Below are 16,103 nucleotides of genomic sequence, written 5' to 3'. Positions count from 1 at the left end.
TATCATTCAGCCGAGGTGGAAAGCCATCAGTAGTAAAATATGATAAATTATCCCACTACAGCCGGCAGAGATTGGTGTGTGTGGAGTGTGTGCACTTAAAGAAGTGAAATGAGGGTTAGCCTATGTGTAAGTGCATATGCATTTTTGTGTATGAATGTGTATTCAGGGCATTAATGCGTCACATTGAGTGTGTGTGTGTGTGGGCAGAAGGCAGGAAGCAGTGGCGGGGTTACTGCAGGTTTATTGGTGACCTTGTTGTGCGAGCACTTAGCTGCTATTCTGTGCTGAGTTGCAGTGAGCAAGCCCTCTAATCCTACATTGTAGAGTGCACACACACACACACACACACACAGTTGATTAGTGGCAGTGGTTATCTGCACAGAGGACGAGCTGTTGCCCTCTGGGTACGGCTCTGGATCAGGGCACATTGAGGTGTCAAGCACGGAACGAGAGACAGAACGAGAAAGAGAAGGCAGGAGAGGTAGAGACTGAGGGTGAGAGAGGTAGGGATAAAATGTGTTAGTGAGGACAGGAGTGCTATGGAGCCATTAGTATTCACACCAGCCTTCCAGCCTGCAGAGCAAATTGATTACCACACTGTACCTGTTCTTGGCATCACAGTTTAGCAACACGGTAGGTCTGTTTTCAGAGTCATGACTGCTGAATGTATGGCAGGGGATCTGCAATTATACTAGTCTGTTTTTAATATATCAGATTGTTTTTTGAATTCATTGATAGCTATGATGTTGATTTACATAAAGGATATAATAAGAATGGCATGTTGCGTTTGGTGATACAAGTGGCAGTAGTAGCTGAGTGGTTAAGGTACTAGACCTTTGCAAAAACAACACTGGAGTGGCATCAGGGCAAGTCTCAAAACGTCCTTAATTGGCCAAGCAAAAGTCCAGCCGAATATTCTAATACACATCGTAGGTTTAAACTGGCACAGTGGATGATGCACAGCAACATGGACGTTGAAAACATGCATTTATTCCTTGTCTTTGGTCACCATCTGTGAGGAGTTTTGCATGATTTCCTTATGTCCTGTGGTATTCATCTGGGTTCTTTGATTATTTGCCACCACCCAAAAACACATCAAAGGCGGCTTCTCTAAATTGCCTTAGATGTAACCAAAGCAGCATTGCAATAGATTGGTTGAGCTGAAATCCCCCAGTGTTCAAGAGTAAGACAGTGTTTTTTTTTTGTATGTTTACATACTGACCGTTTCAACAGTTCAGGGTTCAAAACTATAATATGGTTAAAAAGGAAAATTGTACTTGCCATGAAAAACTTTCAAAACAGATTTATCAAATCCAAGAAAAACGTTCTTCCAAAATCAATAAAATGTTACGTTCTAGGCCGCTCAGGTGGCGCAGCGGTAAAAGACACGCGCTGCAACCAGAGCTGGATTTCGAAGGAGCGTCGTTTCGAATCCAGCTCTGCCTTCACGGTCGAGGCTGGGTGGCTATGGACAACGATTGGCCTGTTGTCCGAGTGGGGGGCGGGACTTGAGACCGTAGGGGATGCTCTCTCAGGAACGGGGCGGTCGCGCCCTCTGCTGGCTGGTTGGTGGCGCCTGTATGGAGACGGGAGGGGGTGTGGCGGAGTGTGTGATCCTCCGTACACAGTACTCTGCCATGCTGCACTCGTCAAGTGTGGGTGATAAGATGGTCGATTGGCTGTGCACGTTTCGGAGGAGGCATGGAACGGCCTCGTCAGCCCCAATCAGGAGCAGGAATCCGCACTAATGAGAGGATGATAGATGGGACGAAATTGGACGTGCTAAATTTATTTAAAAAAAAATAAAAATAATAATAATAATAATAAAATGTTACGTTCTCACAGGAACATCATGTGCAGACTTAGAACATCTGGCTGCTTGGCCGTGATAAACTTAAATTAATAAAGTCCAGAAGGGTTGACGTGTATTTCTCTATTAATGATCTTAAGTTATCTTCTCACCCACAGTTGATGCATTTTGATACAAAAACTCTTTTCACGCTGTTAGATTTGTGTACTTCTATTCTGGACTAAATTTCTGGTCTAGACATAAAAGACTTTGCCATTCCAGTACTGTATACTGAGTTCCGTCACTGGCCGAATGTTGGCCTAAATCACGGGACTGGTTTTTAATTGCCTACTTTTATTTTATGAAAGCATCCAACACGCCCCAGATCAACATAGAGACAGGTAAAACAATGATTTAAAAACTTAGATCACCAAACTTCATGTCTGTCATCATGAAACCCTTTGTCAGAGGTGGCAAGGATTGGTGCAAGCTACTAGAGAATTACAGTAGGGAATTGGGTCCTACCCACAAAAAAAAAACCTTTACTCTTTCAGCATGACTGTGCAACTGTGCAAACATGAGGCCCATTAAAACATTATTGACTCGTTTGGTGTGAAGGAACAGCTGGGACACCAGGGACAGAGCCCTGATCACAACCCTAATGGAACGCACTTGAGTTCATATTTAAAGGGATTGTGGGGCAGGTTGTCTTGTCCAGTATTAGTGTCTGACCTCACAAATGCTCTTTAGACTAAATGTGCCCAGATTCCTACAGACACACTCCATAATCTTGTACATAACATTTCCAGAAAAGTGAAGGTTGTTACAGCCACGATGGGGTCATATTAATGTGCTTGATTATAGATAGAGCTGTTCAACAAGCTGAATGTCAACTGTCCACATACTTTTGGCTGTATAGTGTTTATGATGCCTTTGGTTACAGTTATCAGTTGTCAGCAATAAAAACATTTTTCATAAGGGTTTTATTGAATTTGGGGAGGAAACTTCTGCTTCCAGAATCAATAATATGTGTGCTTTTCTGCAGGAACACCATGTGCAAGCGTGGACTGTTTGGTTTTCATAAACTTCAATTTTTAAAAGAGGTCAGATTTGTTCTGAAGGCGAGTATTTGCATTAATCTATATTAATGGGAACACATTTAATATTCCGTGACTTAAAATATTTAGAATCAGGCTTTTTTTAGTGCTAAACATTTATACACTATTGCTGGGTTGTGATTTACACTATACTGCCAGTTACTGACTATAGCTGGTCTGTTGCTCGTTACACACACACACACACACACTTTTTAGTAGTTCAAATAAAACTGGAACTTCCAGAGGAATCCCACACAGATATGAGAAGAACATGCAACTTCACACGGAAAGACCCTGGACCGCTCCATCTGGGAATCAAACCCAGGACCCAGGCGACAGTGTTACCCACCCAATCAGAAGGTTTACAAAGATAAATCACTAGAGGAGGATGTGTACATGTGCTGTGGTCAACAACCAAGCTTGTTTGAAGCAAATCTCAAGCCTTCAGATTAAAGATCAGTAGCTGGGTTTAAATATGTGTTTTACCCATGCCAAACATACCAGACTCTGGGTTCCAGCAGATTTGTGTCTAAAACAAGTGTATAAAACACAAAATGTCCACTTTACCGACTTTGTGGTGCATTTTTAAAGAGATACATTAGCAGTAGACATTATAAGTTCTGCACCTTTGACTAAGCCTTGTGGAACTCCTACTGTATGTGATTAAGATTATTATTCTTTATATAAATTCTCAGCGTTAGTAATATGGGGTTCATTTTGTTTTTACAGTTTTGTGGATCTTAATTGATCTCATTTTGCTTTAGCACAGGAAGTGTAGCAGACATTCTGTAATTCATGTCTATAACTTGTGATAGAACAATATTCATATTTCATTATGAGCCGAGAGTCTGCCATGTGCAGCTTTTGTGCTGGTGTTTATGAAACATTGAACTGCTTCTAATAGGCAATTAACGCTCCAGCTGTACATAATATCCCCTCAACATCCAATAACATGGACCCAGAGTATTAAAGTAGTCAATATTTTGTCTGCTCGCAGTTCTCGTGTCTGATTGCTTCATGTCAAGACATTAACAATAACAACCCTTCTCTCGTTTATTAGACAGTAATGGTTCAGGATAATGCACTGGAGATAAAAGCATCTGATTTTATTGTTTTCACAGTCAGTGTCAGACTATTATTTGGATATTGCTTCTTCTGTTTTTTTTTTTTTTTTTCTGCTTTAATGATTCTGAGAGGTTAAGCAATGTCTTTGTTATATTACATACACATGGAAATTGGCAACCTTGTGGTGCAGTTGGTGCCACAAAGCAAAAGCAGCATGCGACCTGGACACGACTCTGAGCTCTTGTCTGGAAGGTCCTCCTTGTGTTTAAATGGGTGCTCCAATTCCCTCCCAGCTACCCAAAACATGCAGACCATGAATCTGATACTGTTAATTGCTCCTAGGTATGAGTGGGTGAACTTGCTTTGCCCTATGATTAATTTGCACCCTGACCATGGGGTATTCTTGATTTGCAACAGTGTTTCTGCGTGGCTTTTAGCCCAACCCGACCCTGGCCAGGATAAACCTGGTTAGTGAACATGAATAAAGTAATTAGTTACCTATTTAGTTTTAAAAGCATGGAAACCAACAATAGAAATATCCTAAATACACAAAGATGACTGGCCGTGTGTGTAGACCCACCTTTTGACTAGTATGGCCAAAAGTGCATGGACTCCCTCTTTTTGAGTTTAATTGTTTCAGCCGCACTCACTGCTAACAGGTGTAGAAAATCAATGAAAGTAAATAGATAATAGGCTGTAAATTAGTGATAACAGTTTGGGGAAGGCTGTTTTCTGTTCCACTATGACTTTTGGTTTTGGAATGGAATTTTAAAATAGCTTATGGTTTGATGTCCACATACTTCTGGCTGTAAAGTGTATATAAAATATAACGTGTACAAACTTTTGATTTTAAAAACATACTCTATGGCGGGTCAGTAATGCACAGAGTATTTTATATCGCCATGTTTGTGTTTTCCACAAAGCAGCCCACTTTAATGAATCTTACTCCCAGCAGTTCACATCGGCCGGCTCCTAATGCGCTACCACAGTTCTGTGGAATAATCATCCTTTAATGGTTCCTGTCTGATTCCCATGGCTGGTGCAATTTTCTTCCGAGAAAATTGGCCCATTTTCTACAGACAATTAAGAGCAGGCTGCAGAGATTTTCTTGCTTCTTAATTCTGGGTCTTGTCTGTGATTATATTTGGACTTTCTGTGTATTTAGTTTGGCTTTACTGTGGCATGTTTACTTTTCTATACACTGAATGATGTTAATAGTGGGTAAAGTAGTGTTATGTTTTTGTACTGCTATTAGCAAGACTCTACAGTCATAAATCTAAAGGTCCAAAGTTGAGAAAGTCTATTTGTGTTAATCCTAGGGCTGGGCAATGCACTAGCATGTGTACACCTGATTGTAGAGTGGCTGCATTGTTCACAGGGGTGCAGACATGCTGGAATAGAAAAGGAAATAATCTTTGATTTAATATAGCTGCTAGTTATAGGTGTGTTCAGGCTACACCTGAACTCTGACCATGTAATGAATGTAGATGTTATCTTAAACATTTGATTGTGGCAGCACGGTGGCTTGGTGGGTAGCACCAATCCCTAGGTTGGGCAGTCCTTTCTCTGTGTAGTTTGCATGTTCTCCCCGTGTCTGTGTGGGTTTCCTCCGGAAGCTCCGGTTTCCTCCCACAGTCCAAAGACGTGCAAGTGAGGTGAATTGGAGATACAAAATTGTCCATGACTGTGTTTGACATTAAACTTGTGAACTTATGAATCGTTTCTGTCATGAAAGTAACCAATAATAAATAAAAACACTAGACTGGCATCAAATAGGACTTGTGTGACTTGCTTTTTGAGAAGGCAGCACTGTGACGAAAGTGGTAATACAGGTGCCACACAGCAGCTTTACTGCTCGCTTCTAGTTACTGCATGTTCTTTAAGCGTCAGTTTCCTTCAGAAACATCTGGTGTCCTTTTACCTCCCAAAAACATCTCAGTGTGACTGCACGGTCCTGTTCTAAAAGTCAGAAACATCAGTTTTTATTTGGGTGATAGAGTCACCTACAAATCAACCCAAAGCTGTTTCCACATTGACGAGACCATTTCACTGTCAGCATGAATGTAGAGCTGACAAAACGTCATAAATATGTTTGTACTGCAGGCTCAGGTCAGACTGTGAGATTCTCATTAAACTGCTCTGCCATGACAGGACGGAATGAAGAAGAAGACACATTGAATGTAGAAGAAGATACAGAGCAGCTACAGCAACCCTTTCTGTAATGCTTACACTGCAGCTTGTGGCAGAATTGCATCCTGACAAATTGTAGAATGCAGCGACACATAAAAAAGTTATATACGGCTAGCTCTCAGAGTTCGAATCTCAATTCTGCTACCGGTCAGCTCGGCGCCCCACTAGCAGGCACAATTGGCAGAGCCTGCAGCAGGCAAAATTGGCCACAAGCTTGCTGCGTGGGAAAAGACTGGACTAAATAAGGGGTGGGGTATCTGATGCTGTGTAAGGACCTTAGTTAGTAGCGTGAGGCGCCTGTATAAAGGTGGAGGAACGTGGAGATCAGTGTGTAACTCTCTTTGACCTCAGGTGCAAATCCACCAAAGTATGGGTAAATAACAAGGGTTCAGTAGCTAATTGACTAATTGGCTACATAAATTCTGAGAGAAAGGGAGAAAAAGCATTAAATAAAATAGAAAAAAAGTTGTGATGTGTTTGCCTATCCTTATTTACCAGCCATTAAAACCCATCTAACAATATATAAGCTGTCATATCTACGATCAATACCATTATTTAAAAGCCAGTCCATTCTGTTTAATTAAGTAAGGAATCCAAAATTATGTTTATGATTAAAATAAAATTGATTGTACAGGCCAAGCACAGTGATGGCAGTAATTTATTGCCACACTTGAAGGCACAATTAATCTGATAGTTTTGCTATGTTTGCAGCACAGAGCTAATTCGTGTGCATGTAATATTCTGTGATTTCTTTTGGCAACCCTGTGTGCAGACGCTCTCTGGTCTGGATGAGAGCAGTAATTATATACCCGTCATGGCTGACCCTGTGAAATAGCAGCTCATCTTTTGGTCACAGTTATGTAGGTCAAACTGATGCTTTTAACCCTAGTCGGCTTGGTGGTGCATTAATGAACGGCCCCAGATGAAAAATGTCAGTGTGTGATGCCCATCGTGATTCTTTGGAAGTAGGTCACCGTGCCCTAGTTTGAGCACTGCAGGACTGGGTTCGACTGAGTCATGAAACGGTATCTCAGGAATGTGTTTTGTTGCAGCTCTATGGGTTTGTGTGCCAGTGTGTGAGCAGAGTATGTGCACTAGACTTGTGCTGATGTTCATCGTTGCTTACAGTGCGCTCCTGTTTAATGCTGCGGCCACATCTGTGCGTCAAGAGTTGTCCGATTTTGGATGCTTACACATTGAGCAAGGGCAGGTTTGTCACTTTTAATAGGGCCTAATGCCTTGTATGGGCGCCAGCTGTTGCATCAACTCAAACAGCCCTGGCTGAGGGAATGACCTTGACTATAAAGCGGCCATGCAGCAGGTTCAGCCTCTTTTGCCTCATCATGCATTTTAAATAGCATAAATGGATTACGATTCCTGGACTGTGGATGTAATTTATGATTTGTTTTTTTATTTCTGAGGTCAATTAATCTCCTATCTTGCTCCTGTGAAATGAGGGATTCAGTCTGGATTCTGAGTCTCTTCCATTTATATCGGGCCTCTCATTTTGCAGGGATTTTATACCTGGGAAATATGACTTCACTCATCTTATATGGTAATAATCTAATAATCATATAGGCCTGAATTGAACAGGGGTAAAGGGTCAATTATATTTTGAATCAACCTTTATTTATTCATAAATATCATCTATGTAGCAATGGTTTTCGTGCAGATACTCTTTCAGTGCTAGCTCAGCGGCTAAGGTACAGGACTAGTACACTGTACACTGGTTCAAGCCCCACATCTACCAGCTTGCTACTGTTGGGCCCTTGAGCAAGGCCCTTTAACCATGAATTGCTTGCAATGTATACAGTCTCAGTTGTAAGTTGCTTTGGATAAAGCCGCATGCTAAATGCTGAAAATGTAAATGTAAATCTTACAGTGCATTTAAGTATGCAGGATTTGGAATATGTTTATGCAGGATACATACACACACTCACCAGCAGCTTTATTAGGAATACCTGTACATCCCTCATTCATATAATTATTTATTCAGCCTTTCATGTGACAGCAGCACAATCCTTACAAATCATACAAACAATATTCAAAAACAAATGTGATTTTAGTGGCTTTAACAACAGCATGGTTGTTGGTGGCAGATGGAGCATTGTAAAATGCTTATCTTCTGAAACTGTCACACACATTAGTTTTAGAGCGTACACACAATAGTGTGAAAACTAAATAAAATAAAATAAACTGTCCATGCCAGTGTTGTGGGTGGAAATGCATTCCATTGCCTGTGTTTGGCAATAGATTCGGTTGGCAGGTGTATAAAGTCAAGCACTTGGCTATGCAGTCTCCATAGATGTTGCATTAGTGTGGCCGGAGTACCTGAAGTTTTGGCCAAACGGTGTGTTAAATGTAAATATTGAATTAAATGCAATACTGTGAACACAAGAATAAAATCTAGTCACTGAGAGGCATGTGTAAATAGGATAGGCATGTGATATGCATAGTAAACATACATATTTTCATATTTTTGTGGACAGGACCTAAAAGAACTGATTTATGGTCCCCAGCATGGAGAGTCAGCCAGCAGCGTCCTATCACATATTCATTGTTAGCTTAACAAACAAATGAGATTTATAAATGAAAGCCAGCAAAGTGTCACTACCACTGCTGAAATCGATCAAATAGCTCACAACTTCTGTTAGTAGTGCTACATCATAGACTAAACATGACAGTTTTATCTCCAGGTTAAATCCAAGACATTTTTTCTGACTAGAACTGGTCGTGAGTACTTTTGAGTTACATCAATGAACTTCTGTTGTATTATTACGAAAAAGAGCTTCCAATTACAACAAAATATGAAATTCTGGAAATCTCTCATACAGCAGTCTGTATGACATGGCTATTAAGGTGTCCTAAAAGTTCCTGATCAGAAACTTTTTACTTTAACAGTAGTAAGGAGTTTGTTTGAAACGTATGGAGCAGTAGCTTGTAGCTTGACAAGGTCACAGAATCTCCTTCCCCTTTATGGCCCCAGGAAAGCAAAGCCAGCAAAGATGACAATTAGCAGTAGTAAAAAGCAGTGCTTAGCTCTGACATTGTACTGAGCACTGAGCACTGACAGGGTCAGTCCAGTATGTCATCTTTCACCGAGCATGTGTCCCATTTAGCTCTTTATATTTAAATATGTTTCATTAAATTAAAGTTTCCTACCACATGACTCAATATTATGTTTACAATGAAGCATAAAAGTCATTTGAATGTATCACTCTATTTAAATTAAAGTTAAAATGTATTACTCCATGCTGTATTACTGGTTTACATGTGTAGATTATCTCCAGGAGCTCACGTATGGGTACATCATTCAACAAAACACTTCACTTGTATGCATTATCAAACTACCTACTTACCTGTCCGTCTGTCTGTCCATAAATCTTTTTTGGGATTGAATGACTGGAGCACATAGTTCTAAAATGTCATTTAACTTTGAGGAATGACCTCCTGATTTCTTGTTAGTGCTAATGATTACAGATGGTGACTTGTCTGTGCCTGTAAAAACAAGGCTAAGTTGGCAGCAAAAAGTACATGGAACTTTGGTCGCTTTTCCAAAACTTAAGATGAGAGGAGATTCTTCTGGATGATCAAATATAGTTCAGGAATTAGTGCCAGCTCTGAATATGAATAGATCTAATTTAAGGTTGTATGGTCTATATGTTACTTCTGGGATTTGCTTTATTTTACTGTAGGCAGCACAAATGATCTAATGTTCATTTACCAGCTGATACAGCATTTGGGATTGACTCATGCCAACAACTTATTATCAGGCTTTCTAATACGAAGATATGGCTATTTGGGTTATGTTCCCATTTGATGAATGGTACACCCAAAAGACATCATGCAATGTAAACATGGTGTTATTCTACGTAAATACAGACCTAAAGACTCCTAAAACATTAAATCAAGCATTAAATCAAAGTTCTTTGACGACGACTGAACACAGTTTCGCATCAAAGTTTTAGCACATTTTGTTACAGATCTTCTGTAAATGCATTCCCAGCTATTCACGGATAATGTGAGATTAAAAAATGCAGACCCTAAGACAGCCTGCTGATGCCTCAGAGCACACAGAGTTCAAACCTGGCAGTTGTGTGTGTGTGTTATCTTGGCAAGAGTTCTGTCACAGACTTCAATCCTCTGTAGGATACCACACTGCTGTTTTTGCATAATATCTGGCTGTGCAAGCAATGCTTCCTCAATGCTCTGTGTATTCTAAGCTAAAAAGAGTAATTATTGCCTACAAAATGCCAGATTTATTATTGATTCTCCGTTTCTGTAGCAGGGATTCTGCAAACATTTTACAAGGCTGTTCCTGCAACCGCTGGGATGAGGGTACAAAAAGACTGCACTGTTTAATTGTCTGTGAGTACATGAGATTAGTACATGAGCAAGGGTAATCTTTAATCACAACCCTTTGCATGAGTTAAATTTAGGAGGTTAAGCAATTGTCTTTATAGGTAGACTAATCATTTATTGTTGTTAAACCAAAGAAAAGAAATGTGCAAAGAAAAGCAAGAAATGAAGGTCTACCTTGTTATGAACATGTTAATAAATGAGAGCATTTGTTATGTTTATACTCATGGATTTGTGGTTTAAATAGCATTCATTGTGTTCTTTCTCTTTTGTCATGCAGGGCCACCTCCAACTGTGCCTGTGGTCGGGACATCAGGTTTTGAGCTGGTATCCAAGTCCTTGAAGCAGACATGCTCCATGTCCACAAATATGAAAACATCACAACTCCCTGACCTTGATCCTATTTTTGCAGTGGTGAAAATAAGTTAAACCAACATATTTTACATGCTCAGCCTGTGCACTGACAGGGGAACACCCTTTAAAATCACAAGCCTTTGTGGATTGCAAACATCTATTGTGAAGCCATAAGCCATCTAATCTCCTGGTGGAAACTATATGAACTTTTCTTTCCTCTGTTGTGGTGGCCAGCCATAGACAAGCCCATAATATTGAACATGACTCATGGGGACGAGACTGGCCCTGAGAAACACCAGGATTCTGCTGTTCTAACATATCTGGAAGGCTTACTTATGCCTCGGGTAGCAGGAGCACAAAATGCCACAGCAACACAAAGAAGTGAGGCTGAAAAAGGCAAAGAAGAGCAAGAAAACAAGGAGTCGCCTGGGCTTACACTTCCCAGGCACAGCACTCAGCAGGAGCAGGATAAAATAAGTCCTCACGGGTCAACGCATCATGTCAAAAAAGCTCGCCTGCTCCGCTCAGAAGCCTGGATTAACCATGAAAGCCAAATGAGGTCTGTGCCTCCTGTTGAGCCCAGTAAGGAAAAGCAAGAGCACTGTAGTGGCCTGAATGGTTCTTTGCAGTGGAAAGGAGAGAGCACACTGCTGGCAAGCCTACTTCAGAACTTCAGCACAAGGCTCCAAAATGTGGCCCTTTCACAACAAATCTCCCAAAACATAATGTCACACAATGACACACAAGACTCAGGCAGCAAGCCTGAAGAAGAACACAGAGCACCTAGAGATGTTCATGGATCTTCTCCAGGCTTGACTGGAAACAGCACAGTGCAGAATCACAGTAGTAGCAAAGTGTATCACCATCGACAGTCTAGTCAGGAGAGACTATCAAAGTCTCCAGTGACACCGCAGCACAGTTCACAATCCCCCTCATCAGAATCTCTTCCTTGTACCGAGCGCCTAAAAGCTGTGGCCAGTATGGTAAATGTCAGGTCAAGCCCAGCACCTTCACCGAAACCCAGTGTGGCCTGCAGTCAGCTTGCTTTACTGCTATCCAGTGAGGCTCACCTGCAGCAGTACTCCAGGGAACATGCAATTAAAGCTCAACTTGCCGGGCGATCGGCCAGCGAGAGGCTTGCAGCCATGGCTACACAGCAAGAAAAGAAACCTACAATTTACAGACCAGCTCAGGCAAACCACGATGGACTAAGCTCCTTGCAGGCAAATGGTAAACCTCCAGAGGTGTCAACAAGCTTGAGCAGGCCGAGTTCAAGCATAAGTATGGGAAAAAGTAGATCACTGGGTTCGGTGCGTAGAACACATCCCTTCCGCGAACGGCGACCTTTTGAAAGGCACAGCAGGCTGACGCAAAACTGCAGCAGTCTGCTGCTTCAACTTCTCAACAGCCACAACACACCACAGCAACTTAATTGCCAGGGTCACATGAAGGAGGATGTCAGCATATTTTCTAGTCAAGCGTCTCCTATGTTCTCAGACAGTGAACAATCGAACTCTGCATACAGTCTACCAAAAGACAGCAGCGATGCCGAGAGCTCTCGCTCCAGTTGTTCTCCAATTGACCTTTCCTTAAAAAGCAAAGTCAATTTTAAAGTTCCACAGCCTTCCTCATCTTCACCCCCTTTGGACAAGCTCACAGAGTCTATAAAAAACAGGTGCACACCGGAGAGTCCGATTTTAAACTTTTCTGCAGAATCCAAAGAGTTACATGCTTGTTCCGAGATCAAACCCCATCACAAGGTTACACTTTTGGAGTTGCTTCTTGATCAAAAACACAATCAGAAGACAAACAAATGCCTTAATAGTCCAGGTTTACAGCCACTCATTATCCCTAAGGTCAGTAGTGCACCTGAAAGTAATCAGGCTCTGTTTTATACTAGTCAATATAAGGATGCAAGAGAATCTAGCCCTAATTGTAGACGAAATAGCAGAAGTCCTAAAGTACTGCCAACATTCTCTCAAGGAAGGGATTGTAACATCAGGGCATCTCCATATAACATATATAGCCCCCCTCATACACAGTCTGTCCCACTGGATCTGTGTAAGAGTAAACCAACTGTGAGTGGTTCAAGTGGCAAAGAACCAGCTTTTAGTGCTAGTAAACTGTTACAAAATTTAGCTCAGTGTGGAACTCAAAATCCTGTCAGTTCCCCCACACTGAAGTCTCAGTTGCCTCCGATCAAAAGGCAACTAACTGAAGAGTTTAAATCAGCAGCTCTTTTAGAAAAACTCACTGCACCCATTCAGAAAAGCACCGCAACAACATTTGAAGCAACTCATATTAAGTCCCAAGCCACACCTTTGCCAGAACCTACACAACACACTTCAGAGATTGAAAATCTCCTAGAAAGGCGTACAGTTCTACAGCTTCTTTTGGGCAATAAGTCTAAAAAAGAAAGAGCTGGCATCAAGAGAAAAAGAGAATCTGGAAAACACACTACTTCAAAATGCCCCAGTACTTTGAAAACTCCCTCACCAGATATTTTAGTCAAAACTGAGCCAGAGGAAGACGTATGTAGAAGTATGTATAATGACAGACAGGTAACAAATAATATATTATTAGAATCACCCAGGCAGAGCCCTCATGTTGTCAATCAGGTAAGCATAAAGCAAGAGCCACAGACCTCAGTACCAGTTCCCAGAGATGGTCTCCTTCCTTATTTCTCATATAACCAGCCCACAGACCTAAAGCCAAACTCAATAAAGCACTCAAAAAGAGGTTGCATTAAAGAGGAACAAGTAGAACATCAGGGACCAACTATCCCGAAGAAGAGAAAAATTTCGGTTGAACCAGAGGACCAGGCTGACATGAGCCAGCAGAGGATGTATAATAGTTATTTTACCCAAAAAGACAATAGCAATTTCTCAACCTCTGAAATTGCTGAGACTCGAGAATCCAGCAATCCATGCAGCCCTCCGGCGGCAGACAGTCCACCAGCTAAGTTTCCGCCATGTGAATCCCCACGAAATGACACTGGTGGATTTAATGTTCTGAAGCAGCTCCTTCTTTCAGACAACTGTTTAAAGGAACTCTCTCAGTCAAGAAGTACATTCAGTACGCCGACACATCCTGTCGGGAATGGAAGTACAATCAAAGAGCCATGTAACAACAGAGACCTTCAAAACTTTCGTCAGACTCTTAACCCGAGCAAATTGTCTACAATGAGACCGGAACTAAGCAGACAGGAATCTGTTTCTGATGTGCACCAGGATTCACCCAGGTCAAAACATGACATCAGCTCAGAGAGGGACTCAAAATCATTGGCCAATGGTGATAAGAGAGGAAACTGTGATCTGGAATCTCCGCGAATGACTAAAGCTAACCCTATTTTGTATTATATGCTCCAGAGAAGCAATGCACATTTTGTTAGAGACTCAATTGAGCCCAGTGCAAAGGTGGGTCATTGCAGGGTTCAAATAAAAGACAAAGAGGCATCAGAGGCCTCTGATGTTAAAGTAAACTTGCAACAAAGCCCACATATTCACAACGGATCTCATAGTTGTGACTCCCCACGGCTAAATGGGTCGCTAAAGAAGACTGCTATAGACTGAACATGAGCTTCTTAATTTTTCTTTCTTCTTTCTGACCTGTATTGATGTTTTGTTTGTGAATATGAAAACTGCAATGTCTGATTTCCTGGATTTTATTACATATTCTATAACAGCATATGGTTTTCTGATTACTTATTTTCGATTAGAAACATAATGACAAAAAAAATATATATAACCAGTATTTAAACTTTATCTGTTGTCAGTGTGAAATGTGTGACAGTTATGTTCCTGACATTGTTCCTGCCAATGCCAGTGCAACATTTAATGCCCAGAGGTGGGTAGAGTGGCAAAACGTTACTGAAATAAAAAAAAAAAATACTTAGACTGACTATTACACTAGCCCACCACCTCTGAGATCCAGGTTTGAAACTCAGCAGTGCTATTGACTGTCCAGACATAAGTGGCTGTGTCAAAGCGTGTCCGAGGTCCCATAATGGATTGCCAATTGTCCCAGGTGTTTCTGCCTTGTGCCTGGTGTCCAGGCCAGGATAGAGCAGTTAAAGAAAATGAAAAAAAAAAAAATATATATATATATTCATCAGTCCACCATCATTAGAATTTCTAGTTAAGTCTTTTGTTACTTTGATGTCGCCGTAAAGTTTTGAAAGAACAACATCCGACTACATTATGGCAGGGTTCGAAATAACGAAGGTAATATAAACATTAGACAACCAGTCTGCCAACCCTAGTCATAATTCAGCACTTTCAAGCTCATCTTCCCCATAGACATGCAAACATGCTAAATCCCAAATTATTTTAATTACACCACCTTTTGAGGGACAATATAATATAAAGTTTATTCTAGACCCTACTACACAGTGCACTGCATGCCCAATAGAATGGCACTGGAAAATGTACAATGTATTATGAGTAAACAGAAGACAGAAAAATGTGGCACATTACTACCCACCTCTGCTTATACCCCCCAACAAAAATAGCATTTTGACAATAAATTGGTGCACATTATATAATTGATTATTTTCAAACCTCCCAAAGCATACGTTTCTGCTTCATTGTGCCATTGCTACAGAGTAATAGATCTTGACCTTCTGTATCTTGCTTTTAATACGTTCTGGTAGCAGTATGTTTGCAGATGAGCATTCATCAAAGTTCATCAATATAAAAACATAATTGACATAATATAGTATGTGCATGATATGTGAGACTTGTATATTTCATATTTGTGGGGTTTTTATTAATAATTTTATTTGTTGACTAATTTGCCAAGTGCTTTACAGTAACTCAGCATTCCATCACACCAAGCTGAGAACAGAATCTTTAGGTCCTATAAGATGAACTAAAAGGTACAGGGGTACTTGGTTTTACTTTTGCTTGGCTAAAACCTAATTTTAATCTGTTGTTATGACTAGCTATTGACAAATGCATGTGCCATGGATGTCTAGCATCATGCGGTGCATAATAATGACACAAATCAAGCTTGCTAGAGATGCTAGAGAGTGTTTTAGTTCGGTGTTGTTTGAATGGTCATGTTTTACAAACGTACTGTGCTACCACTGTCATTCCCCACCGCGGAGAATAAATGGTCTTACATTTCACAAATGGGAATTTAATGATTTACTTTTCTCCCTTAATCTTAAAGACTTGTTAGAAAGTATATTTGTGTACATACCATAATCTTTATCTTTATGAAAGACAGATATTTTCTATGAATGAAAA

The 16,103-nt window shown here is 40.8% G+C and overlaps 1 protein-coding gene across 2 annotated transcripts in view; it reads left to right on the top strand.

The window, feature by feature from the left end:
• The window catches only part of nrip1a (nuclear receptor interacting protein 1a), a 51,600-nt gene extending 36,639 nt beyond the window's left edge, over positions 1 to 14,961 (top strand). For both annotated transcript variants that reach the window (XM_063016981.1, XM_063016983.1), the window contains exon 2: positions 10,781 to 14,961. In XM_063016981.1, coding sequence (XP_062873051.1) covers positions 11,115 to 14,426 — 3,312 coding nt within the window. In that variant the 5' untranslated portion in view covers positions 10,781 to 11,114 and the 3' untranslated portion in view covers positions 14,427 to 14,961. The remainder of the gene's footprint in view (positions 1 to 10,780) is intronic.
• The last annotated feature ends 1,142 nt before the right edge of the window (positions 14,962 to 16,103 follow it).

Source organism: Trichomycterus rosablanca, chromosome 20, assembly GCF_030014385.1.
Source record: "Trichomycterus rosablanca isolate fTriRos1 chromosome 20, fTriRos1.hap1, whole genome shotgun sequence".
Taxonomy (NCBI): domain Eukaryota; kingdom Metazoa; phylum Chordata; class Actinopteri; order Siluriformes; family Trichomycteridae; genus Trichomycterus; species Trichomycterus rosablanca.
This window is presented reverse-complemented; position numbering and strand designations above follow the sequence as displayed.